At 40.3% G+C, this 25,649-nt stretch overlaps 1 protein-coding gene and 1 pseudogene across 5 annotated transcripts in view; one reads left to right on the top strand and one right to left on the bottom strand.

The window, feature by feature from the left end:
• TTBK2 (tau tubulin kinase 2) overlaps positions 1-25,649 on the bottom strand; it is a 147,934-nt gene that overhangs the window by 77,880 nt on the left and 44,405 nt on the right. For all 5 annotated transcript variants that reach the window (XM_070424262.1, XM_070424272.1, XM_070424280.1 and 2 more), the window contains 2 exons: positions 6,794-6,867; positions 2,185-2,325 (listed from right to left, as the gene is read on the bottom strand). In XM_070424262.1, the coding sequence (XP_070280363.1) occupies positions 2,185-2,325; positions 6,794-6,867 (215 nt within the window). The remainder of the gene's footprint in view (positions 1-2,184; positions 2,326-6,793; positions 6,868-25,649) is intronic.
• On the top strand, positions 7,985-8,848 carry LOC139003255 (small ribosomal subunit protein eS4, X isoform-like; annotated as a pseudogene).

The raw sequence follows: 25,649 nt of genomic DNA, 5'->3' as shown, positions 1-25,649 counted from the left end.
TTAAGTGACTGTATAAAGTTGTATACAACACAACACTGACTTAACTGAAATCAGAACTCTAACTTCCTCTAAGCCACTGCCTAAATGAAAACCCAATTCTTAATTTTTTAAAATGGAAAGAACTAGGAGTGGGCAAAATAGAGCACACAGCTCAAAAAATGTAAATGAATATCCTAAAGCTGAATTTAGCCAAGTGTAAAAATTAAGATGCAATTTAAGGAAACATTTCAAAACAGACTGAAGAAAAATATACTTTGTATTCTTCCCTTAGTAAAAATAAATGTAACGTTAAATGGCCACAAACTTGCAAAGATGGGTATGTAAACAAGAGAATTTATAAAAGCAAAAGTCAAACTGTCACAGAATTGTTAGCTTTTATTTTAAAACATTGTTCTACTTAGGGAACTTTCTGATAAAAATGGAAGCTCTTCATCACCACAGTTCTCAAATAATGACATTTGGTTTGGCATAGAAATAAGAGCCAAAGAAATCTACATTACATTAAGTCTCATTCAATCATGTTACTTTTAGTTGCCATTTTCATGTAAACTAATTTTAGAAATCAAGTAGCAACAGATGGGTGTAATTTTCAACTGCACCAAAAATGAAAAATTTCTAGTAAATACAATATTTCCAAAATGGGTCATTCCCCTTGTGAGCAACAAAGAAAAAAAAAATAAGAAGGCCCTAGCTGGTTTGGCTCAGTGGATAGAGCATCGGCCTTTTGAACTGAAGGGTCCCAGGTTTGATTCTGGTCAAGGGCACATGCCCGGGTTACAGCTAGATCCCTGGTGAGGGGCATTTAGGAGGCAGCCAATCAATGATTCTCTCTCTCATTGATGTTTCTATTTCTTTCTCCCTCTCCTCTCTGAAATCGATAAAAATATATCTTAAAAAATAAAAATAAATAAGAAAAAATAAAAAAAGTATATTTCACAGTTATGGAAATGACAATATCTAAGAAAAACAATAGGAAAAAATACTATATATTGCCACTGTAATACTCAGGAGAAAAAAGTAGTATTTCAAAATTGATGGTTTCTTTTTTTATATATAATATATTTTTATTGATCAGTGAGAAAGGAAGAGGGAGAGAGAGAGAGAGAAACATCAATGATGAGAGAGAATCATTGATCGGCTGTCTCCTGCACGACCCCTACTGGAGATCAAGCCCTCAACCCGGGCATGTGCCCTTAACTGGAATCTAACCCAGGACCTTTCAGTCTGCAGGCCGACGGTCTAGCCACCGAGTCGAACTGGCTAGGGCTAAATAGTTTCTTGTAAGTATAATTTGTTATTTAAAAGTAGTTCAGGTCTTCTCCCTCTCGGGAGCATGTCTGTGCCTTCCCCCTCCCCATCTTCTTCCCCCAGCATGTTACCTTCACCTTCCTCTCTCCGAAACTCCAAGGACCCTCCTTTTGCCTCTGTAACTTGGTTCCTGAGACCATTTCTTCTCACTTATTTTACCTCTGTGTCTTTTTAAATAAACTCTCTTATAGTTTAATTCTTGGCCCTGAATTCTTTCCTAGCCATAACTCAAATAAAAAAAAAATAGTTCAAAAGAACATCATCTAAAAACAACTTTGGTAAACATTTGTAACCAATATTAGGAAAAAGAAATCCGCCGAAACCGGTTTGGCTCAGTGGATAGAACGTCGGCCTGCGGACTGAAGGGTTCCGGGTTCGATTCCGGTCAAGGGCATGTACCTTGGTTGCGGGCACATCCCCAGTGGGGGATGTGCAGGAGGCAGCTGATCGATGTTTCTCTCTCATCGATGTTTCTAACTCTCTATCTCTCTCCCTTCCTCTCTGTAAAAAATCAATAAAATATATTAAAAAAAAAAAAAAAGAAATCCAAAGAATAACTATCAATTTAGGTGTAAAGCTAAGTAATATGGCAATGTTAACATACATAATAATAGTAGCCAAGCATTAGTCATTTTTAAATTGGCTGTTGAACAACATTTTCATTGTAGGAGAAAAGCTCTTGAATATAAGTTGTAGTGTGTAATTATCTTCTTTTTTTTTTTTTAATGAAAAGGCAAGTTATATTTTGCTTCCAGTTCCATTTCTGCTAAAGAAATTAAAATATTACCTTGCATTTAATATAGAAAGCTACATTTGTAAGTTACTGTGTCCCATTTTAAGATTAAGAGTACTGAGCAAACTCATTCTGTGCCCTACCGGTTTGATGTCTCGGTGCAAGAATCCGACAGAATGGATGCTCTCAATAGACTCCAGAATCTGTCTACCCAGCCGAAGAGTAGTGCTAATAGTGAATGTGCCCCGGGACTGGCTACGGCGTAGATCTGCCAGATTCCGACCCTATGGAAACAAAAACACACTTTCAAATATGGTACTAAAATTATGTTATAAGAAAAGATGGGGAATTATCCATTTATCATTAAAAAATGTTTTGACTGAAATAGCAAGGATTTTACCAAAATCATGATTCTTTCACTCAAGAGAAGACATTCTGTTAGGATGATACCCATTAAGGTAAAGTTGTCTTTCAAATCTAAGTCTGCCAGATTCCAAAGTGTTCTTTTTCCACTTCACTGTGCTATTTCACCAGAAGGTTCCTTATAGCCTAGGTAACAACCAGTAATCTGATGAGATGAATGGTTTATAATGCTGTAGTTCTAGTAACTCTCTCCCTCCAAAGAATGGAAACTGGCCCCTATAGCTCAAAGAAATTTAAATATCCCAATCTCCCTATTCCCAAAATTTTGTAGTATATGTTTAAGATTAATACCACTAATACTATCACCTCAACTAAAGATAGTTGGTTCACTTTTGAAAAAGTAATAAAATCTTAAGTTACTCAAGTACCATTTGAAATAAAATATTAAATAGTACTCAAGTAAACTAAGAATTGAAAATTTACCAGAATGTCAGGAACCTTTTATACTACATATCTTCTTTAAAAATGCAGTTTTCCCACAGCACAAATTGATAGTTATTTTTTCTTTGTTTAATGTTAGGAGAATTTGTTGTTCTCTATATCTTTAGCAAATGTAAAATAAGTGATAATCTAGAACAACTTTTATAATCCCATGGGAGTATCTAATAACCTTTATTAGCATTCCAATAAATTTTTCTTCAAAAATCAGTATTTTCATTGCCAAAAATATACCTAATGCTAGAATTTCATTTATAAACAACTTCCACCGTCATAAAAGCTTTTGAAAGGAAATCAATTAGCCTGGAGGTCACGGTTCGATTCCCATCTCTCTATCCTCTCCCTTCTTCTCTCTCTAAAAAAATCAATAAAAACATGTTTTTTAAAAAAGGAGATCAATTAAACTTATGATATCAGTAATGATTTTAAATCCTTTTATTTTTAAAATATGTTTTTATTGATTTCAGAGAGGAAGGGAGAGGGAGAGACAGAAACATCAATGATGACAATCATTGATCAGCTGCCTCCTGCACTCCCCCTACTGGGAATTGAGCCCACAGCCAGGGCTTGTGCCCTGACTGGAATCAAACTGTGACCTCAGACATTCAGCCACTGAGCCACATAAGTTGGGCTTAAATCCTTTTAAATGTACACCTAAGGCATCAAGTAAGAGAATCTAAAAATATAAGTACAAGGGTGGCATATGAGGAAAGAGTTACTAACGTGGTAAACACATGCAGGTTTGAGCCAGTAAATTATGAAGGGTGGGGAAAAGAAGGTTTACAGTTATGAGTACGTGAAAGAGTTTTTCTTAAATTATTATTTATTAATTATTGTATCATTTTCCATATGAACAAATGTAAACCTACTTTTGCCTCACCCTGTACTTCAGAGTGTATACTACAAGTGGTTATTATTTGTTATGAAGACAAATTGAAAACAACCTATATATCCATCAATAAATGAAAGATTAAATAAATCATGGTACAGTCATCTCATTGACTAATATGCAGCCACTATAAAAAAAGAACCTTTATACACAGTAATATGGAATAATTTATTTATTCCCAACTAATTCTATAAATTTAACATGGTCCTAATAAAAATACAAATATAATTAATTATTAAGGATTTGAAACATACTTAAAGGGAGAGAAAATAATATAACCCTCATCTGTTATCTACTCTCCCCAGAAGCACATACCCTCCTCTCCCTTCCCCACACACATACAATGCATTATTTTCATATAAATCCCAATCATATCATTTCATCTGCATATTTTTTAAAGTTACATAAAAGTAAAGAGATGCATTTTAATGTCCCTGAACATTCACAATATAAAATCAAAGAGGGCAGTAGCAATTCTATTACCAAAAACTTGAATTGGAAATAAGAACATAAATCATGATATATTTTCTCTTAAAAAATACATATATATACATATATATATATATATCCTAAATCCATCCACTTAAAGCATGAATTATACAGAAAGAGCTAGGTACACAATTTTGTACCAGAAAGTAAGGATGCTATCAAAGACTGCTGCAGTCTAGTACTGTTAAATGAATCAGGATCCAACTTGAAGGAAGTTCTGTTAGCCAAAGATGGGCCAATTTGAAAATTAAAAAGAAAAACAATGATTGAAAGACACAGGTCATGTTAAATCTATGAATTCATAATTATATATATTTTAAGGATTTCAAAAATATGTTTTTATTCATTGTGAGAGAGAGAGAGGAAGGGAGAGGGATAGAGAGAGAAAAACATTGGTGAGAAACATTATTGATCAGCTGCCTCACGCCCCCTTCTGGGGATTGAGCCTACAACCCGGGCATGTGCCCTGACTGGAAATTGAACTCTGACCTCTTGGTTCCTGAGCCACACTGGCTGGGCCATAATTATATTTTTTAAAAAGAGAGGGCTAGTTAGTCCCCTTTGGAAAATATTAGGGAACCAACTAACTATTCTGAATACTGGTAAATAAAAGAATCAAGTATTAGTCCTGTCCTTCCTGTAGGAAATGTTGTCCTTCCTCAAGATACCTTAATAGCTGGTAGAGTGCTTTTTAAAAAATTTTTGACCCAGTGACCGCCCCCCCCCCCTCTTCTAGGAATCTATCCTAAGAAACCCAAAACACCAATCAGAAAGAATGTATGCACCCCTATGTTCATAGCAGAGTTATTACAATACCTAAGATCGGGAAACAGCCCAAGTGCCCATCAGTAGATGAGTGGATAAAAAAGCTGTGGTACATTTACACCATGCAATACTATGCAGCTGTAAAATAGAAGGAGCTCTTACCCTTTGCAACAGCACGGAGGGACATGGCGAGTTTCATGCTGAGCAAAAGAAGCCACTAAGAGCCCTAACTGGTTTGGCTCAGTGGATAGAGCGTCGGCCTGCAGACTGAAAGGTCCCAGATTCAATTCCGGTCAAAGGCATGTACCTTGGCTTCGGGCACATCCCCAGTAGGAGGTGGGCAAGAGGCAGCTGATCAATGTTTCTCTCTCATTGATGTTTCTAACTCTCTATCCCTCTCCCTTCCTCCCTGTAAAAAATCAATAAAATATTTAAAAAAGAAGCCAATAAGAGAAAGGCAAGTATCACATGATCTCACTCATATGTGGACTCTAACAAACAAAATAAGTTGATGAACAAAATAGATCCAAAAACATAGAAGCAAAGAAGAGACTGTCAAATCTGAGAGCAAAGTTGGGTTGGCGGGTAGGTGGGAAGAGATTAACCAAAGAATTTATAAACCTGTATTGGCTCAAGAGATAGTGAAACATATGACTCAAAAACTTTAAGTCGCCCTGACCGGTTTGGCTCAGTGGATAGAGCGTCGGCCTGTGGACTAAGAGGTCCCGGGTTCGATTCCGGTCAGGGGCATGTACCTCGGTCGCAGGCACATCCCCGGTGGGAGGGGTGCGGGAGGCAGCTGATCCATGTTTCTCTCCCATCGATGTTTCTAACTCTCTATCCCTCTTCCTTCCTCTCTGTAAAAACTCAGTAAAATATATTTTTAAAATAACAAACTTTAAGTCTACAGAGAGATTAATATCTTTACATCTAACTCAAATGCTGAAGGATAGCTGATGGAAACAGGAAAAGCCTTCTGAGGAGAAGAGGAAGCATTTAGGCCAGGACCCATGTCTTTGAAATCACTGCTATGTAGTTATTAAGTTGAAAGAAAAGAACCAAATGCCCAAAACAGATTTTGCCACAGAGGAAAGAAAACCTTTCGATCTCTAACTTAGGCAGCAAGGTGAACCAAGCTTTTACACTTTGAGGGTGACTACAGTTCAGAGGTGTGTGTGTTTTCGGGACAGAGTTAGTGTCAGAGAGAAGGGGATGCTGCAGTCATTACTCCAATATTCCCCTTCTGAATTTCTCTCTGCTGCTCCAATCCAACTCCACTTCTCATTTGCAGGATAGGGAACAGAGAGAGCAATGTTAAAAGATTAAAAGAGAAAGAGGACTAACATTTCTCTTCTATCTCAACTAGAGCTTAAATTTTTAAGCAGGTCAGGTTGGTACTTGAGCACATAAATGGAAAACTAAATCCTTAAGGTAACAAAGGGTAGAAAGGGAGGGGACAGGGACAGGGCAAGACTCACATTATATCCAGCAATCCATGTAAGGATTGAAAACTCTGCAATGATGACAATCAGTGAAGACGTGAATCAACTAAAATAACTGAGAGAGACAACCCTTCCATCTTTGGAAATATCTGTATCAAGTGTGTTTAAACAAATTTTCATCTGAATAATATAAAACATTCTGATATGATACCAAGAGTATTGTTGTTGTTATTATTATTTTCCACTATAATTAGGTACTTTGACCAAAACTTAAAGATTTTAAGATATATTTTCAAGGCAACCTACCTGCAACTGCATGACCACATAATTGAAGCGATCATTCCTCCCACAGCCAATAAATCTACAAACATGGTCTTTCCCTGGAGGGAAAAAAAAGAAAGAAAACAGTGGGAAAAGGTTATATTATAGTTTCTCTTCTAAAAAATATTTTGTATAGAATTTTATGATTGAATATAAAGGACCTATATTAAGAACCTTAAAGGATAGAGAATTTGTATTGTTCAAATTTTCTACACACCTCCCCCCAAATCCTACAGTGCTCCGTATGTATCCAAATAAATGTTTACTGAACGAATAAACAAACAATGAATGAGGGAACAAATGGATGATAATTTATTTAAGAAGGAAAGAATTAAGAGGTCATTTCAGATCAAACAGACCAGACATTAAATATATGAAAGTACAAAAGAGAAATAAATTAAGAACTTTATTATGAATATAAATTCTGAATTTTAGATATGGTCTGTCATTCACCATTATAAGATGTCAGTGAGTCCCTTTTCTGACCTCACTGATTTGAATGAGCTCAGTGGTTTTCAACCTGAATTCCACGTGTAAAATCCAAGGAGGTACTGCCTAGGTTACAGAGGGAAGCAGAGGTGGAACAGGTAGAAATCTAGGGTCCTGGCTCTGATTCAACAAAAGCAAACAACGGTTTTAAAAGAGGATCAAGACTGGTAGGTTCCAGAGCCAGAAGAGAGCATCTGGCTGGAGCACAGAGAGAACAGGAGGAAAAACAAAAAGAGATGGCACCGAAGAAGCAGGCAAGTGTCAGACCCTGAGCAGTCCTGGACTCCATGATAAGGAATCTGAACCACATGGATAGGTCAGTGTTTTCCAACCCTGCCTGCTTAATAAAATAATTTGGGAAATGTTTTAAAGAGTCCTGAACTCTGTACTGATTCAGAATCTGGGGGGGAAGATAGAGGATATGAGTTTTTCAAAAGTTTTCTAAATGATCCAAAAGCAGATGGACCATGGATGAATATTTGAAAACTACTGCTGGGTAATGAGAAGCATCTAAAAGATTTAAGATAAGGAAAAACGCACTTCAAACATTGCATTTTAGAACATTGCTATGATGGCAGTAAGAAGGATAGACTATAGAGAGAGTCTACTTCAGGAGGTAGAAAGGTCACTCTGGGGATAGTTACAATTTCCCAAGAGAGAGAAGGCTCTTTCACTGCCAGGTGCACCATGGCTCATGGTCCCAAGAAGCATCTGAAGTGTGTAGCAGCTCCAAAGCATTGGATGCTGGATAAATTGACCAGTGTGTTTGCTCCTCGGCCATTTACCGGTCCCCACACGCTGAGAGAATGTCTCCCTCTCATAATTTTCTTAAGGAACAGACTTAAGTATGCTCTAACAGGAGATGAAGTAAAGAAGATTTGCATGCAGCGGTTTATTAAGATTGATGGCGAGGTCCGAACCAATATAACCTACCCTGCTGGTTTTACGATGTCATCAGCATTGACAAGACTGGAGAGAATGTCCACCTGATCTATGACACTAAGGGCCGCTTTGCTGTTTATCATATTACACCTGAGGAGGCCAAGTACAAGTTATGCAAAGTGAGTAAGATCTTTGTGGGCACAAAAGGAATCCCTCATCTGGTAACCCATGATGCTCGCACCATCCGCTACCCTGATACCCTCATCAAGGTGAATGACACCATTCAGATTGAGTTGGAGACTGGCAGAATTACTGATTTCATCAAGACTGACAATGGTAACTTGTGCATGGTGACCGGAGGTGCCAACCTGGTAAGAATTGGTGTGATCACCAACAGGGAGAGGCACCGTGGTTCTTTTGACATAGTTCATGTGTAAGATGCCAATGGCAATAGTTTTGCCACCCAGCTCTCCAACATTTTTGTAATTGGCAAAGGCAACAAACCATGGATTTCCCTACCCTGTGGAAAGGGTATCTGCCTCACCATTGCTGAAGAGAGAGACAAGAGAATGGCGGCCAAACAAAGCAGTGGGTGAAGTGAGCTCTAGGTGACATGTTTGGAAAAGTCTTTGTACTTAATTAAAGATAATACAGCATGAAAAAAAAAAAGAGCGAGAAGAAGGGTTTAAATCATAAGTATTAGAGTAGAGAGAAAAAAATAAGATAAATCTGAGAGATATTAAAGATGTAGTTTTTTTCTTTTTACTAGAAATTGGTACAACTAAATTAAACGTTGTACCAAAATAAGAGGATATAAAAAGTAGGTCGTATAGAAGTTAAGAGATGTTAGAATGTGGAGTTTGAAGGTAACCAGTTGAATTCAGTAGACACTGTAATTTCAAGCCTGGTACTGAGAGCAAAAACTGAGCTCCAGAAACACATTGGGAAACCATCAGCTAATGGAAGGTACGTGGAACTACAAACATAGACTTTAGATTGCCTAGTTGAAAGGATAAAGAATGAGAAGAAAAGAAACCTAAGTACAGAATCCTATCCTATATAATAAAAAGCTAATATGCAAATTTCCCCCTTGGGAAATGTTTTAAAGAGTCCTGAACTCTGTACTGATTCAGAATCTGTGGGGGAAGATAGAGGATATGAGTTCGACCGATTGCTACGACATGTGCTGACTACCAGGCGGCGGCGCAGAATGAAGGAAGGCTCCATCCAGCAGCCAGCAGCCAGGGGAAGAAAGGCCCCGATTGGCCCTGATTGCCGGCCAGGCCTAGGGACCCTACCCATTCACGAATTTTGTGCACCAGGCCTCTAGTTATAGAATATGCAACATTTAAAGTATAAGCAAAAAATAAAATTGTCCATGAAAGAAACAGAGTAATAGCCTGAAAGGTAGAGGAAATGATGAGAAAGGGGTATCACAGAAACCAATAGAGAACAACATTTTAAGGTGGAAGTGGCTGATGACAAGAGCTATAGAAGGGCTGAGAAGTGCTAATAAACATAAAAAATTAGGTGGTCACTAATGAGTAGAAGGGGCAGGAGCCAGTCTGCAATGGGTTCAAGAGTAAATGGAATATGAGACAATCTTTGAAGATGCTTGAGGAAGTCACAGACCAAGAGCAAGAAGGGCAAGATTTGGCAGACTAATGAGAACTATACATTAACAGTCATAAAAGTTTGTCCACTGACTGACTCAAAATATAAATACAATCCAGACTTATTTTAGTTAAGAATTCCACACTTTTCTTTGGCATCTGGGTTACCACATTGTTCTCTCATTCTTTGTGCTTTGTTGAAAAGAAAGAATAGGTGCAATGGGAAAAATAATTCACAATGGGTACAATATATGTTCAACACTTTACATGTATTGTACATGCTTGTAAAACTATAAATTGTAGAAGAATGAAAGGATAAAATGATGGCCAATGAGAAGCTTACTCTTTTCTTCAGCTTCACAGAAATAATTTAAAAAATAATTTAAAAAGTATTTTCCTTTTACTATCAACTAGAGGCCCAGTGCACGAAATTCGTGCACCGGAGAGGGGGAATCCCTCAGCCTGGCCTGCACCCTCTTGCAATCGGGACCGCTGGCTCCTAACCACTTGCCTGCCTAACTGCCTCAGCGCCCCTAACCACTCTGCCTGCCTCATTGTGCCCCTAACCACTCTGCATGCCTGCCTGATTGCCTCTAACTGCTTGCCTGCCTGCCTGATTGCCCCTCACCACTTCTGCCTTGGCCCCTGCCACCGCGGCTCTGTCCAGAAGGTTGTTCGGCTGTCAGGTCTAATTACCATGTTTCTCTTTTATTAGTGTAGACTAGAGGCCTGGTGCACAAAAATCCATGCACTGGTGTGTGTTTGTGTAGGGGGAAGGTACCTCAGCCCAGCCTGCCCCGTCTCATAGTCCAGGAGCCCTCAGGGGATATTCTCCTCTGCGGGAAGGAACTAAGCCAATCAGGGGAAGGAGCCGCCCCCCTCACCCTGCTGCTGCTGCCACTGCTGGCTGCCGCAGCTGCCAGCCCTAGGCCCTCACTCCTTAGTGTTGGCCCCGCCCCCTGCCCACTGGTGGGTGGGGAGTGATTTGGGGCCAGGCCGGCTGGGGGTGGGGCTGTGGGAGGTTGAGGCACAGCAGGTTGCACCCCGTCCAGCCTCTGTGGAGGTGTGGTGCTGGGACCAGCCCGCACAGCTGCCTCTGTGGAAGGGGCAGCACTGGGACCAGGACCACACAGCCCTTTCTCCCGCTGTCTCTGTGGAAGGGGCCGTGGTGCTGGCCTTCTCCCTTCTCCCGCGACGCCGGCCTTCTCCCTTCTCCCATGGTGCCGCCTTCTCCCACTGCCTCTGCAAAAGGGACCAGGGCACTGGACAGGCCCGTGCCACAGCCTCTCCCACACTGCTGGCCCTTGGCCCTCACAGCTGCTGTGGCTGCCAGCCCTTGGCAGCTGCTGTGGCTTTGTCTGGAAGGATGTCTGGAAGATGTCCGGTCTAATTAGCATATTACCCTTTTATTAGTGTAGACTAGTAGCCCGGTGCACGAAATTCGTGCACATTAAAAGGGAATCAATTGCCCTAACCAGTTTGGCTCAGTGGATAGAGCATCGGCCTGCGGACTCAAGGGTCCCAGATTTGATTCCGGTCAAGGGCATGTACCTTGGTTTTGGGCACATCCCCAGTGGGGAGTGTGCAGGAGGCAGCTGATTGATGTTTCTCTCTCATCGATGTTTCTAACTCTCTATCCCTCTCCCTTCCTCTCTGTAAAAAATCAATAAAATATATATTTTTTAAAAAGGGAATTAATTAGCAGAGATATTTTAATATTGCTATTTGCCCTTTCTCTATAATAGAAGTGTGAGAGATGAAAGGAAATTAGTAAAATGTATATGAAAATAATATATAAATTTATTAATAAATAAATAGTAGCAAAAGGATATAACAACAACAGAGGCATGATATGAAAACAATAAAAACATGATATGAAAACAACAAAAACCTGATATAAAAACAACAGTGATGCAAACAATGACTGATAAAGTGATTAAACTTATTCTAATATCTCCCTGTACACCACATTATGAGTGAAAACACTTTCAGAGTGCTTGACTAATTTCCCTTGTGATGAAGTACTTAGAACTTTAACTTTAACATCACATGCTCTTCAAACTCGAGAGAAAGCAACATATAACTGACCATGTGCAAAAACGGGTTCAGGTAGGAATATGCCTACTCTGTCTAGAGTTTGTCCTTGTGATTTATTAATAGTCATCACAAATGCTGGCATCACGGGAAACCGTCGTCGAATCAATTTAAATGGGAGGCCAGTGTCAGATGGGGACAAATTAATTCTTGGAATCAGAACAGCCTCCCCCTCTGCAGATCCTGTTAATACTTCAGCTTCGATAATGTTAGGTCGTAATCTTTTGATAATAAATCTGGTACCATTACAAAGACCCCATTTACTATTGAGATTTCTCAATAGCATGATGATTGCACCCACTTTCAATTTTAATTTATGACACGGCATTCCCAAAGGAGTAATACTATTAAGAAATTCGATGGGAAAATTTTCCTTTTCAGCATCATCTGTGGAATCAATGGAATCATCACTCAAATATGTGTGAAAATCTCCATCGAGTATATCCAAATTTTCTTCATTTAATTTTTGAACATGCTCATTTTTTGGACAAAGAATTGCACGTTTAGATTATTTTTAATATTATCTATAGCAGTGGTTCTCAACCTTGGCTGCACATTAGAATCACCTGGGAATCTTTTTTAAAAATCCTGATTCCTGGGCTTCATCCTGCAGAAATTGTTTCTTTGTTATGGGGTGGGGCCACAACATCAGTAACAAAGAAAGAGAATTAAAACTTTATTGTGGGGAGCCGCTACAGTGTTTTGGACAGGTTCAAGCCTTGGACTGATGAGAGGGCACAGTCCTCTCATTGCCACGTGCAAGTCCCAGCTTGGAGGGCAGGGCCCTCCCAGCACAATTATAGCCAACAGCTGCAGTTGTAAGCTTGAACCTATGGTCTGAACACGTGGCCCCACATGCCTGAGTGATGTAGGCTTGATAGAGTTCAGGTGCATGTAGCTGAGTAGGACTGAAACCCAGGAGAATGTTGTAAACATCTTGGTCACGCCCTTACTTTGCCTCGTAGCATCTGCTATAAAATAAAGGCATAGCTGTGGGCATGGTCGCTGTCTCTCAGAGAAGCAGCGTCCCACCGAGACCCGGCTTTCATTCTCGTGTCTGTCTTTTCTAAGCCTTTCAGCTGCCCCCACTCAGGTTCACCCTTGGCAGTGCTGGCGCAGCACACTTTAGAAAGATAATGCCTCCACGCTCCCAGGGAAGGTTCCTGTCTCAAACCCCGGCCTTACAAGAAAGCTCTGGGAAACAGCTTGGGGGAGGGCGTAGCCGTTGCCAGGACAACCCCTGCAGGACTGACTTCCTTCCGCTTGGTCATGGCGGTTGTGGTCGTGATGAACACCACCCATGGTTTTTATATAAGTAGATTCTTCAAGATTCTACCTTCCTATCATGTAACAGTTAAATGCAATATCTCTAGCCTGGCCAGTGTGGCTTAGTGGCTGAGCATCAACCTATAAACCAAAAGGTCACAGTTCAATTCCAGGTCAGGACACATGCCCGAGTTGCGGGCTTCATCCCCAGCAGGCAGCCAATCAATGATTCTCTCTCATCATTGATGTTTCTCTCTCCCTCTCCCTTCCACTCTGAAATCAATAAAAATATATAAAAATAAAATAAATGCAATGTCTCTATTACAAAAACATTTTGACCACCTAAAAATAAAAGGCCATACCAGATTTAACTCCTCTTGGATGGAATGCTCTTTTTAAAATATCTTTATATTAAAGTTATACCAAAATACTATTTATCTCTTGATACTAAAACCACACTACTTTTAAAAAGAAAAAAAAAACATCATATAAACTGTATACCCTTATTGAGCAACCAAAACACAAAGTCAGGGTGAGGAAGTTCCTTGCTCTTCCTAGTTTATTTAGTATATTTATCACGAAGGGGTACTGGATTTCGTTAAATAGGTCTTCTGTTTCTTTTTTTTTAATTGTTTAAAGTATTACACATAGTCTTCTGTTTCTATTGACATAATCATGAGGTTTTTAAAGTCATTTGTTCTATTGATATAGTGCATTATATTAATTGATTTTCATATTTTGAACCAACTTGGATTCCAGACATAAATCCCACTTAGTCATGGTGAATAAACCTTTACATATGTTGCTGAATTCAATTTGCTAGTGTTTTGCTGAGGATTTTTACATCTATACTCTTAAGGGACATTGTATTTTTCCTTTCTTCTAATGTCTTTGCCTGGTTTTGGTATCAGAGTAACATTGGCCTCATATAATGAATTGGAAAATGTTCCCTCCTTTTCCTTTTCTTTCTTTCTTTTTTTTCTTTCTTTCTTTCTCTTTCTTTCTTTCTTTCTTTCTTTCTTTCTTTCTTTCTCTTTCTTTCTTTCTTTTTTAAGAGCTTATTTTTAAAAATTGGTATTAATTTTCCTTTAAATGTTAGAATTCATTAGTGCAACCATCCAGGCCTGGGTTTTCCACAGTAGGTAGGTGCTTTTCATTATTATTATTTTAAATTTAATCTCTTTACCTATTTCTTCATAAGCCAGTTCCCATAGCTTATATCTTTCTAGGAATTTGTCCATGTCATGTAAGTTAATTTGTTGCCATGTAGTCCATATTTCCTTATTATAATATTTTTTATTTCTGTAAGATCACTAGAAATATCTCCTCTTTAATTTCTTTAGTTCTAGACTTTCTGTTTGGTTCTTTTTCTAATTTCAATATTTTTGGTAAAAAGTACTCCTTTTATTTATTAATTTTATCCCTGGGCTCACTGAACTGCCTTTCTGAGTTTTCTTGTATCTTGTTGAGTTTCTTCATGACTAAAATCTTGAATTCTCTTGCCCTAGCTGGTTTGGCTCAGTGGATACAGCATCGGCCTGGGGGCTGAAAGGACCTGGGTTTGATTCTGGTCAAGGGCACATACCCGGGTTGTGGGCTTGATCCCCAATAGGGGGTGTATAGGAGGCAGCCGATCAATGATTCTCTCTCATCACTGATGTTTCTATCTTTCTCTCCCTCTCCTTTCCTCTCTGAAATAAAAAATATACATTTTTTAAAAATCTTGAATTCTCTTGTCATTTAAATTAGTCTTACATGACTTTGGTTTCTTGAGACTGTCATTTTCTTTCTGTTACCATGTTATCTTGGTTGTTTCACAGTATTTGATGGACTGTTCCCTTGCCTGTGCATCTGAAGTAATGAACTCTTTTCTTATTTAGATATCATTTTGATTTTAACAATTCAGCAGGTTGATAGAGGTCTTTCTTTTGTTTTCCAGTAGACGGTGCTATAGCACAAGTTTCTGCACTACTTGTGCCTCTGTAGTGTGTGTGTTGGGGGGGAGGGTGTTTCTCTGCAGTGGTGGATTGGTGCCTGGGGGACCAGAGTGGTGGGTGTCCCCGCTTTTCCAGGTCCTCTTAGTCTCTGGATAGCACCACCCTACTGGAGATGTGGGGAAGCTGGGTTTGTGCATCCTCAGCACTGCTACCTTGTTCCTTAAGGTTGCTGGCATCGCTGTGCTGTAGCTACTACCAGTGTCTGACTCAATATTGGGGAATAAGGAGCAAGATTCTTGGGCACAGATTCTCCTTCTGCCTCTCTTACCTTTCACTCTTCTATACGTTAAAATACACCCACCTTCAGATGTACTGATCCATGGATCTCTCTGGCATGTTTGTGAGTTAAGCAGAGGAACAACTTTGGTTATAGATCTCTGACTTGTAAATCTTGAGATACACAAAGGGGTCTTCTTAGTCTGAGAGGATGTTGACTTCCTCATTCCTCATTTTAGTAATTTGAGTCTTGTTTTTCTTGGTCTGTCTAGCTAAAGCTTTGTCCATTTTGTTCATTTTTTTTAAAGAACCAATTTTTGTTTTCCCCCATTGTTTTTCTATTCTCAATTTCATTAATTTTCTGTAATCTTTATTTCCGTCCTCTGCTTTATGTTTAATTTGCTCTTCTCTTTCTAGTGTCATAAGGTAAAAGGATAGATTATTTATTGGTGATCTTTCTGGCTTCTTAATGCTGGTATAGCATTTACAGGTATAAATACCTTCTAACCACTGCTTAAGCTATACCTTGTAACTTTTGAATCTACAGAAAATCACTTTTGAATCTTGGAAGGTAGGGTCATTAATGCCATACACCACACAGGATAATCTATTATTTTTCTTTAAATGAGACACCAGACGGATGCAAAAGAAAAACAACGCTGACAATATTAAAGCTCAACTCTGCCACTTAATTATGGAACCTTGAGAAAGTTTCAGTTTTGTCAGAAGAGCCATTGAGAATATTGAATAAGGTGATATATTTACAAAGCATGTACTTAATCATCTATCCAGTATTCATTCTCCCTTACTAACAGCACCCAAATCTCTCTCAAGGAATTATCTTCCTCAATTATGTATCTACTATCTCAATGGACTTGACCTCCTCCCAAGCCCAAGGTGGGGCATTAATTGCTCCAAGTCAGAGTAATCTAGAAAATTATCTTTTGCCATGAATATCAGTTTGATAATGAGATGAAAACTAGAAATTCAAGACCCAAGACAATTAATGTATGACATTACTCTGACAAAACTCAAGACTTTCATCTAATAATCATGAGCTGTCTTTTAAAAAAGAAAGAATGTAGGTCCCTTCTAGTTGCTACCAGCAATCATCTCCCAACCATGAAGAAAATCAGTAAGAGGATAAAGTCCACAATATGAAAGAGATAATTACAGAAAAAAAGAAAGTCACATGGACAACAACATGAAAAAGAATGAAAGACAAGAATGAAAAGATAGACCCTACCTTGTACCATACACCAAAATCAATTCAAGCGGATTAAAGACTTGAACATTAAAAAAAAAAGAAAAAAAGACTTGAACATAACACCTGAAACCATTAAACACAGAAGAAAACATAGAGGGTAAGCTCAGTGACATAGGTCTTGGCAATGACATTTTGCATTTGACACCAAAAAATAAAAAAAGACAATAGCCCAGTCGGAGTTCCTCAGTGGTTAAGCATCAACCTATAAACCAGGAGGTCATGGTTTGATTCCTGGTCAGGGCACATGCCTGGGTTGCGGGCGCAGTCCCCACTGGAGGGGTGAGCGGGAGGCAGCTGATCAATGATTCTCTCTCATCATTGATATTTCTATCTCTCATCTCTCCCTTTCCTTTCCTCTCTGAAATAAAATAAAAATTTTAAAAATACACACACACACACACACAGACACACACACACAGACACACACTAGAGGCACGAAGCATGAAATTTGTACACTGGGGGGCGGGGGGGGGGGGTTGTCCCTCAGCCTGGCCTGCACCCTCTCGCAGTCTGGGACCCCTTAGGGGATGTCCACCTGCCGGCTTAGGCCCAATCGCCCCCCCCCCCCCCCCACACACACACACTCAGCCAAAAGCCGGGCTCGCTGCTCCTTAGCGCTGACATGGAGGCAGGAAAGGCTCCCACCACCACCACTGCACTCACTGGTTGTGAGCCCAGCTTCTGGCTGAGCAGCGCTCCCACAGGGGGAGCACACTGACCACCAGGGGAAAGCTCCTGCATTGAGCGTCTGCCCCCTGGTGGTCAGTGTGCATCATAGTGACCAGTTGTTCCGCTGGTGGTTCCACCTTTTGGTCAATTTACATATTAGGGTATCCTATCTAATAAAAGACAAAAGGGTAATTGACCGTACCTTTGCTACGCTTCCCATTGGCTAATCAGCGTGATATGCAAATTAACCGCCAACCAAGATGGCAGCCGGCAGCCCTGCAGCTGAAGCGAGCAGGAGGCTTGCTTGTTCCAGTAATGGAGGAAGCCAAGGTTCTCCGCCTGCGGCAGCCCGGCTCTGAGCTCCAAAAGCAACAGCTCCGAAAGCAACAAAGTTTCAATTATAGAAGCTAAACAAACCCCAGATACCGGCTTTCAGCAGGCCGTGGCCTCAGAGCTGGAGTGAGCAGGACGGCAACAAAATTTCAATTATAGAAGGTAAATAAATCCCAGAATAAAAAAAAAAAAAAAAAAAAAAGGAGAGGCTGGGAGCTTCAGTCGCCGGCCAGCCTGAAAACGGCCCTCAGCCCCTCACCCAGGCTGGCCAGGCACCCAAGCGGGACCCCCACCCTGATCCAGGACACCCTTCAGGGCAAACCAGCCGGCCTCCACCCGTGCACCAGGCCCCTATTCTATATAATAAAAGGGTAATATGCAAACTGACCCTAACAGCAGAAAGACTGGCAATGACTGGTCACTATGACACACACTGACCACCAGTGGGAAGACGCTCAATGCAGGAGCTGCCCTCTGGTGGTCAGTGCGCTCCCACATGGGGGAGCTCTGCTCAGCCACAAGCCAGGCTGATGGCTGCCAGTACAGCGGTAGTGGTGGGAGCCTCTCCTGCCTCCTCAGCAGCGCTAAGGATGTCTGACTGCAGCTTAGGTCTGCTCCCCGCTGGCAAGTGGACATCCCCTGAGGGCTGCCAGGCTGCCAGAGGGATGTCTGATTGCCAGCTTAGACCCAATCCCCCGGGGAGCAGGCCTAAGCCAGCAGGTGGTCATCCCCCGAGGGGTCCCAGACTGCGAGATGGCACAGGCCGGGCTGAGGGACCCCCCCCCACCGAGTGCACAAATTTTTGTGCACCAGGCCTCTAGTAAAGATAGATAGATAGATAGATAGATAGAGAGAGAGAGAGATAGATAGAGAGATACAGATATAGATATAGATATGTTTTTAAGGCAAAGACAACAACAACAAAAAAAATAAGCAGGTGGGACTACACCAAATTAAAAGGCTTCTGCACACCTGCCCAGGGTGCTGCTAGCCAAGTACCCTCACAACTAGGCCAGGTGGACTGCTCTCAAGAGCCTGTGTTGGATGGGTAATATATATTGTTCATTTTCTAAATGGCTTCGTGTAGGCACTTTGTAAATGTTTCTTGAATGAATGAGTTTCTAATAAAACAAAGTACACATACAAATAAAATAAAATAAATGTCTTCTGTATATCAAAGGAAACCACCAATAAAATGAAAGGCAAACTACTGAATGGCAGAAAATATCTGCCAATCATGTACCTGATAAGGCATTAATATCATTCAACTCAATACAAAAAAAAAATCCCCCAAAATGGACAGAGGACCAGAATAGATATTTTTCCAAAGAAGATAGCAAATAGCTAACAGGTACATGAAAAGGTGCTCAACATCACTAATCATCAGGCAAATGTAAATCAAAACCACAATGAGATATCACCTCACACTTGTGAGAATAACTATAATAAAAAAGACAAGAAATAACAAATATTAGGAGGGTGTGCACTATTGGTGGGAATCAAAATTGGTGCAGTCACTATGGAAAACAATATAGAGCAGTCACTATGGAAAACATTATGGAAGTTCCTTAAAAAATTCAAAACAGAATTAATATATGATCCAGTAATTACCCTATTGGGTATATATAGGGTGTCCCCCAAAAATGTATACACACTTTAACAGCTGATAGCTCAATTTTGAAAATGAAATCTATTTTAATAAACACTGCCTTTATACTTATTCAAAGTGTGCGTATACATTTTTTGGAACACCCTATATATACCCGAAGGAAACAAAATTATTACTCTCAGAGATAACTGCACTTCACATTCAATGCAGCATTATTTACAATAGCCAAGACATGGAAACAACCTAAGTGTCCATTGACAGGTGAATGCATAAAGAAAACATACTATGCAAGCACAAACATGCATAATATTATGCAGTCATAAAAAATAAAGACAGCCTCCATTTGTGACAACATGAATGGATCTTGAAAGTATTATGCTAAGTGAAATAAGACAGAAAAAGACATATATTATATGATCTCACTTATATGTGAAATCTTAAAAAAAAACACAAATTCCCCAAAACAGAGAATATGATTATTGGTGGTTGCCAGAAGTGGGGGGTGAGGAAAGGGTGGGGGAAATGGGTGAAGGGGGTCAAAAGGTACAAACTTCCAGTTGTAAAATAAGTCCTGGGGATATAATGTGAAGCATGGTGACCATAGTTAATAATATTGAATTGTATATTTGAAAGCTGCTAAGAGAGTAGATCTTAAAAGTTCTCATCATAAGATGTTAACAAACTTATGATATTAATTTTTCAGTATATACATATATCAAATCATTCTGTTGTACATCTAAAACAATTATTAAGTTAGACTAGAGGCCTGGTGCACGAAATTCGTGCGGGGGGGGGGGGGGGGCGGGTGTCCCTCAGCCCAGCCTGTACCCTCTCCAATCTGGAACCCCTCGGGGGATGTCTGACTGCCCTCTCACAATCCAGGACTGCTGGCTCCCAACCACTCACTTGCCTGCCTAATTGCCCCTAACCGCTTCTGTCCGCCAGCCTGATTGCCCCCTAACCACTTCCCTGCCAGCCTGATCGACGCCTAGCTGCTCCCCTGCTGGCTCGATTTCCCCTAATTGCTCTCCCCTGCTGGTCTGGTTGCCCCTAACTGTCCTCCCTTGCACGCCTGGTTGCCCCAACCAACCTCCCCTCCTGGCCCAGTCACCCCTAACTGCCCACCCCTGCAGGCCTGGTCACCCTGAACTGCCCTCCCCTGCAGGCCTGGTCACCCCTAACTACCCTCCCCTGCAGGTCTAGTCCCCCCACAACTGCCCTCCCCTGCAGGCCTTGTCCCTCCCAACTGCCCTCCCCTGCAGGCCTGGTCGCCCCCAACTGCCCTCCTCTGTCGGCCTGGTTGCCCCTAACTTCCCTCCCCTGCCGGCCTGGTCACCCCCAACTGCCCTCCCCTGCAGGCCATCTTGTGTCCACATGGGGGCGGCCATCTTGTGTGTGTTGGAGTGATGGTCAATTTGCATATTACTCTTTTATTAGATAGGATGTCAATTCTATCTCAATAAAACTGGAAGCGGGGGGAAGAGTCAGAACTCAGATCAAAATATAGGTACCTAAAGCCTATCCTACCTCCGGATCTTTCAGTTTGGATGTGCTCAAGTCTGCTTGAGTTAAATACCAGCTTTTTCATATGTTAGCTTGTTACTTAATCTTCACAAGTCACACAAGGAGTAACAATAGCACTTACCCTCAGAGGGTTATTGCACAGGTGAAATCAGCCAAAGTATATCTAATACATAATATACTGTGTGGTTTTACAAGAAGTGCTCAATATATGCTACCTATTATTATCATTAAAGATTAGTGACAGTGGGGCTTATTTTGGAATGAGACATCTAAGCTAAAAATTCTATTTACTATGTTTTTGTGGCTTTGGACAGATTAACCTCTTTTAGGCTTAATTTCCTCAACTATAATATGAGGTAAAAGTTATGGTAAGAATTTAATTAAATAATATTTTTTAAAAACAATGCCTGGCACAGCCCTGGCCAGGTGGCTCAGTTGATTGGAACATCATCCTGTACACCAGATGATCAAAGGTTTGATTAGTAGTCAGGGCACATATCCAAGTTTTGGGTTCAATCCCCAGTCGGGGTGCTTACCTGAGGCAACCAATTGACATCTCTCACACTGATGCTTCTCTCTCTCTCCCCCTTTCCTTTCCTCTTTCCCTAAAATCAATTAAAAACACACACACATATCTATCTTAGTGGGTTTGGCTCAGTTGTTAAGAGTGTCAGCCTGTGGACTGAAGGGTCTCAGGTGCGATTCCTCCCGTTGAGGGTACATACCTTGGTTGTAGGCTCAGTCCCCCATCCAAGTCCAGGCTGGTGCAGGAGGCAACCAATCAATGTGTCTCTCTCACATCGATGTATCTCTCTCTCTGTCTTTCCCCATCCTTCCATGCTCTCTAAAAAAGTCAATGGAAAAAATATCCTCCAGTGAGGATAAACAAAACACATAAAACAAACAAGCAAGCAAACAAACAAAAAACTATCCTCAGGTGAGGATAAAAACAACTAAACTATGCCTGGCACAGAAAGTATCTTACATGGTTGCTAGCATCATCATTATATGATAGGTACAAACTGCTTCTCAAAGTGGTTGTACCAATTTATACTTCTATTGGGACACAAGGAAGTTCTCATTTCTCTATGGTCACCAACACTTAATATTGTCAGACTGTATTTTTCCAGTCTGATGGGTATGAATTGATGTCATATTATAATTTGCATTTCTTTCATTACTAGTGACATTGAGCATCTTTAAAAAAAAATATATATATATATATATATATATATATATATACACACACACACACATATATATATTGATTTCAGAGAGGAAGGGAGAGGGAGAGATAGAAACACAATGATGAGAGAGAATCATCGATTGGCTGCCTCCTGAAGGCCCCCCACTGGAGATTGAGCCTGAAACATAGGCATATGCCCTGACCCGGAATCGTACCATGACCTCCTGGTTCATAGATCAACACTCAACTACTGAGCAACGTCAGCTGGGCGACATTGAGCATCTTTTTATCAGTTGACTGATGGTTCAGGTTTCCTTTTTTTGTAAATTACCAGTTCTTATCCTTTATGTATCCCTTCTATTTTTACTCCTGTGACTGACTACCTTGGCCTAGGACAGGGGTGGGCAACTCTTGGCACACATGCCAAACATGGCACGCCAGTAACTTTTGCTGGCACGTAAAACCCTCTCTTATAATCTTCCATTTACAATTTTTTTCTTAATATCGACTTTTTTATTTTTCAGATAAATTCAGTGTAGGTGCATCTTAGATAAATAAATAATTTCACATAACAAGTTATCTTAAAGACCATAAACATGGATTGACGAGAGAGGGGAAGAGCAATTTTTTTTTTTTTTTTTTTTACTGTTCATCAGATTATTTATTCACTTGGTTTTTAGATTCACTTGTTGATAGATGTGTATTTGTTGTTCATAATTTGTATCTTTACCTTTTTCTTCTTCTTCCTCTTCTTAAACAATACCCTTCAGCATTTCATATAATACTGGTTTGGTGGTGATGAACTCCTTTAGCTTTTCCTTATCTGTGAAGCTCTTTATCTGGCCTTCACTTCTGAATGATAGCTTTGCTGGATAAAGTAGTCTTGGTTGTAGGTTCTTGGTATTCATCACTTTGAATATTTCTTGCCATTCCCTTCTGGCCTGCAAAGTTTCTGTTGAGAAATCAGCTGACAGTCGTATGGGTACTCCCTTGTAGGTAACTGACTGTCTTTCTCAGGTAACTGACTGTCTTTCTCTTGCTGCTTTTAAGATTCTCTCTTTGTCTTTTGCTCTTGGCATTTTAATTAGATGTGTCTTGGTGTGGTCCTCTTTGGATTTCTTTTGTTTGGGGTTTTCTGCACTTCCTGGACTTGGAAGTCTATTTCTTTCACCAGGAAGGGGAAGTTTTCTGTCATTATTTCTTCAAATAGGTTTTCAATATCTTGTTCTCTCTCTTCTTCTGGCACCCCTATAATTCGGATGTTGGTACGCTTGAAGCTGTCCCAGAAGCTCCTTACACTATCTTCATATTTTTGGATTCTTTTTTCATTTTGCTTCTCCGGTTGGGTGTTTTTTGCTTCTTCGTTTTTCAAATCTTTAACTTGATTCTTGCGACCCTCTGGTCTGCTGTTGGGTGTCTGTATAATATTCTTTATTTCAGTCAGTGTATGCTTAATTTCTAGTTGGTCCTTTATCACAACATCGAGGGTCTCATTAGATTTCTTGAGGATCTCACTACATTTATCGGCGGTCTCACCAGTCTTGAAGATCTCACTACATTTATCGGCGGTCTCACCAGTCTTTTCGAGGGCCTTATTAAATTTATCGGCGGCTTCTAGACAATTCTTTAAAGACCTTAAAAGTGTGGTTTTGAACTCTATATCCAACAGTTTGCTTTCCTCCAACTCTGTCGTTTGTGTCCTGTTTCTTTGTCTCGGCATTTTTTATGCTTCACTGTGTCGATAGAGTGCCTTTCTGGAAGAGCAATTTCTATGCCTCTACCTTAACTCTCCCTGCCTTCCTAGATCTGACCAGTGTTTTGGTTTCATCCACATACGCTTGTGAATCTTTGTTCTCAGTGATGAATTTTGTTAAGTCTCATAATAGGAGTAGCCTGATGGATGAAAGTAGTAGCTCGTGCATATCTCTGAAGGTCACGAAATATAAGCCTGACGTAAAATATCTGTCATCAGTGATGCAGCAGCAAAAGTCCCACTGATAATATCAAACCGAGTCATAAAGTTTTCTGCCGGACTATCAGTGTACATGTATACATTAAAAAATAAATGTATTTTTCATCATCATATACTGTGTTTTTGTCGCTCGAATGAATTTTATTATTTCTTCAAGGTTCTTCACATATGTACACCTTTAAGAGATATCAAGTAGGTGTAACATGTCCTCAAAAAATTAGGGTTGGCACGCAGAAGAATCCTGAGTCAGAGATTTTGCTGGTTTTGGCACGCACTCACAAAAAGGTTGCCCACCCCTGGCCTAGGACATCAGTATCTCATAGAGTGTTTCCCTAGAATCCTTTGCCTCTATGTTCTCCAAAATACTTGAAGGCCCTCTAGTTCCCTGCCACTATATTCCCCTCCATAATACTGCTGCAACTTAACTCTCACCTACAGACTCAAGCCCACCTCACTCTCACCCTTAGATTCAGCAGGAAACATTTATCGAACTCTATCCAGCATAGTACTCTGGATGTCATCATGCATTCACGCTTGCTGCTAGTCTTGTCCTGATCTCATTCCTTGCTTCTGACAACTGAGCTTCTGCCGAGCTGCTCTTTTGTTCCCTTCGAGTGCTCTATGGGTCTTTGTATACATTTCTTTTTTTTATACATTTTAAATATTTTTATCACTCATCTGCAATTTCATTATTCATTCTCTCTATGTCAGTCTGGCTTGTGAGGCCCTAAGGACAAAAACCATGCCTTGTTTATATCCCTAGCACCTAGTACAATGATTCAAATTTTTCAGTCCCTAAAAAGAAAAGAAGGAAGGAAAAGAGAATGAAAATGATTAGTAAACTATCAGGTACCCTGGACTTTCCAGGACTAAGGCCATTTGCCCCTTCTCCATTCTATTGCTCTTCCTCTGCTCCCATATGGCCAAATGTCAACCTCAGAATTACAAACACAAGCTTGCCTTGTGTGCTTCACTTATTTCTTATAGACAATGTACTGGATTCCCCTGATGTTCACTGCTCCAATGGATTATGATCTATTGTCTACAGACACAGCTCACCTAGCATGTGGATATCCCTGACCCATCCATTCTGCCAAATCTGACTGTACTTCACTGGACCAGGTGGCCTGTGAAGTACATGACCCACACATGACCCAGGTCAACATGATGCCACCACCCACACACTATTCATAAGATAATCTCCCAAAGTACTATTTTTATCATGTCATTTGCCTACTCAAGAAAATATAAACAATAAGGCCTGGAGAAATAAGATTAAAATGGTGAGCCTAGAATTCAAGATTCATTCTACATTACTTATCAAACCTCATTTCCTTCAGCTCTTCACCATAAATTATACACTCTGATGAGGAGTGATTGATTTTTTAAAAATATTTTATTGATTTTTTTACAGAGAGGAAGGGAGAGGGATAGAGAGTTAGAAACATCGATGAGAGAGAAACATCTATCAGCTGCCTCCTGCATGCCCCCTACTGGGGATGTGCCCACAACCAAGGTACATGACCTTGACCGGAATCAAATCTGGGACCCTTCAGTCCGCAGGCCGACGCTTTATCCACTGAGCCAAACAGGTTAGGGCAGGAGTGGTTGATTTTTGATTCTCTCTCTTAAATGTTCTACTTTGTTGTTGTTTTTTTGCTCACATTATTTCCCTTAACCTCATCTCAAATCAAATAGAATTCTTAAAATCCAAATATTCCTGT

This window comes from Myotis yumanensis, unplaced genomic scaffold (genome assembly GCF_028538775.1).
Source record: "Myotis yumanensis isolate MYYU_CA2020_CCGP unplaced genomic scaffold, mMyoYum1.0.hap1 SCAF_1, whole genome shotgun sequence".
NCBI classification, from domain to species: Eukaryota; Metazoa; Chordata; class Mammalia; order Chiroptera; family Vespertilionidae; genus Myotis; species Myotis yumanensis.
The sequence above is the reverse complement of the archived record's forward strand: the minus strand, read 5'-3'. Positions and strand labels throughout refer to the sequence as shown.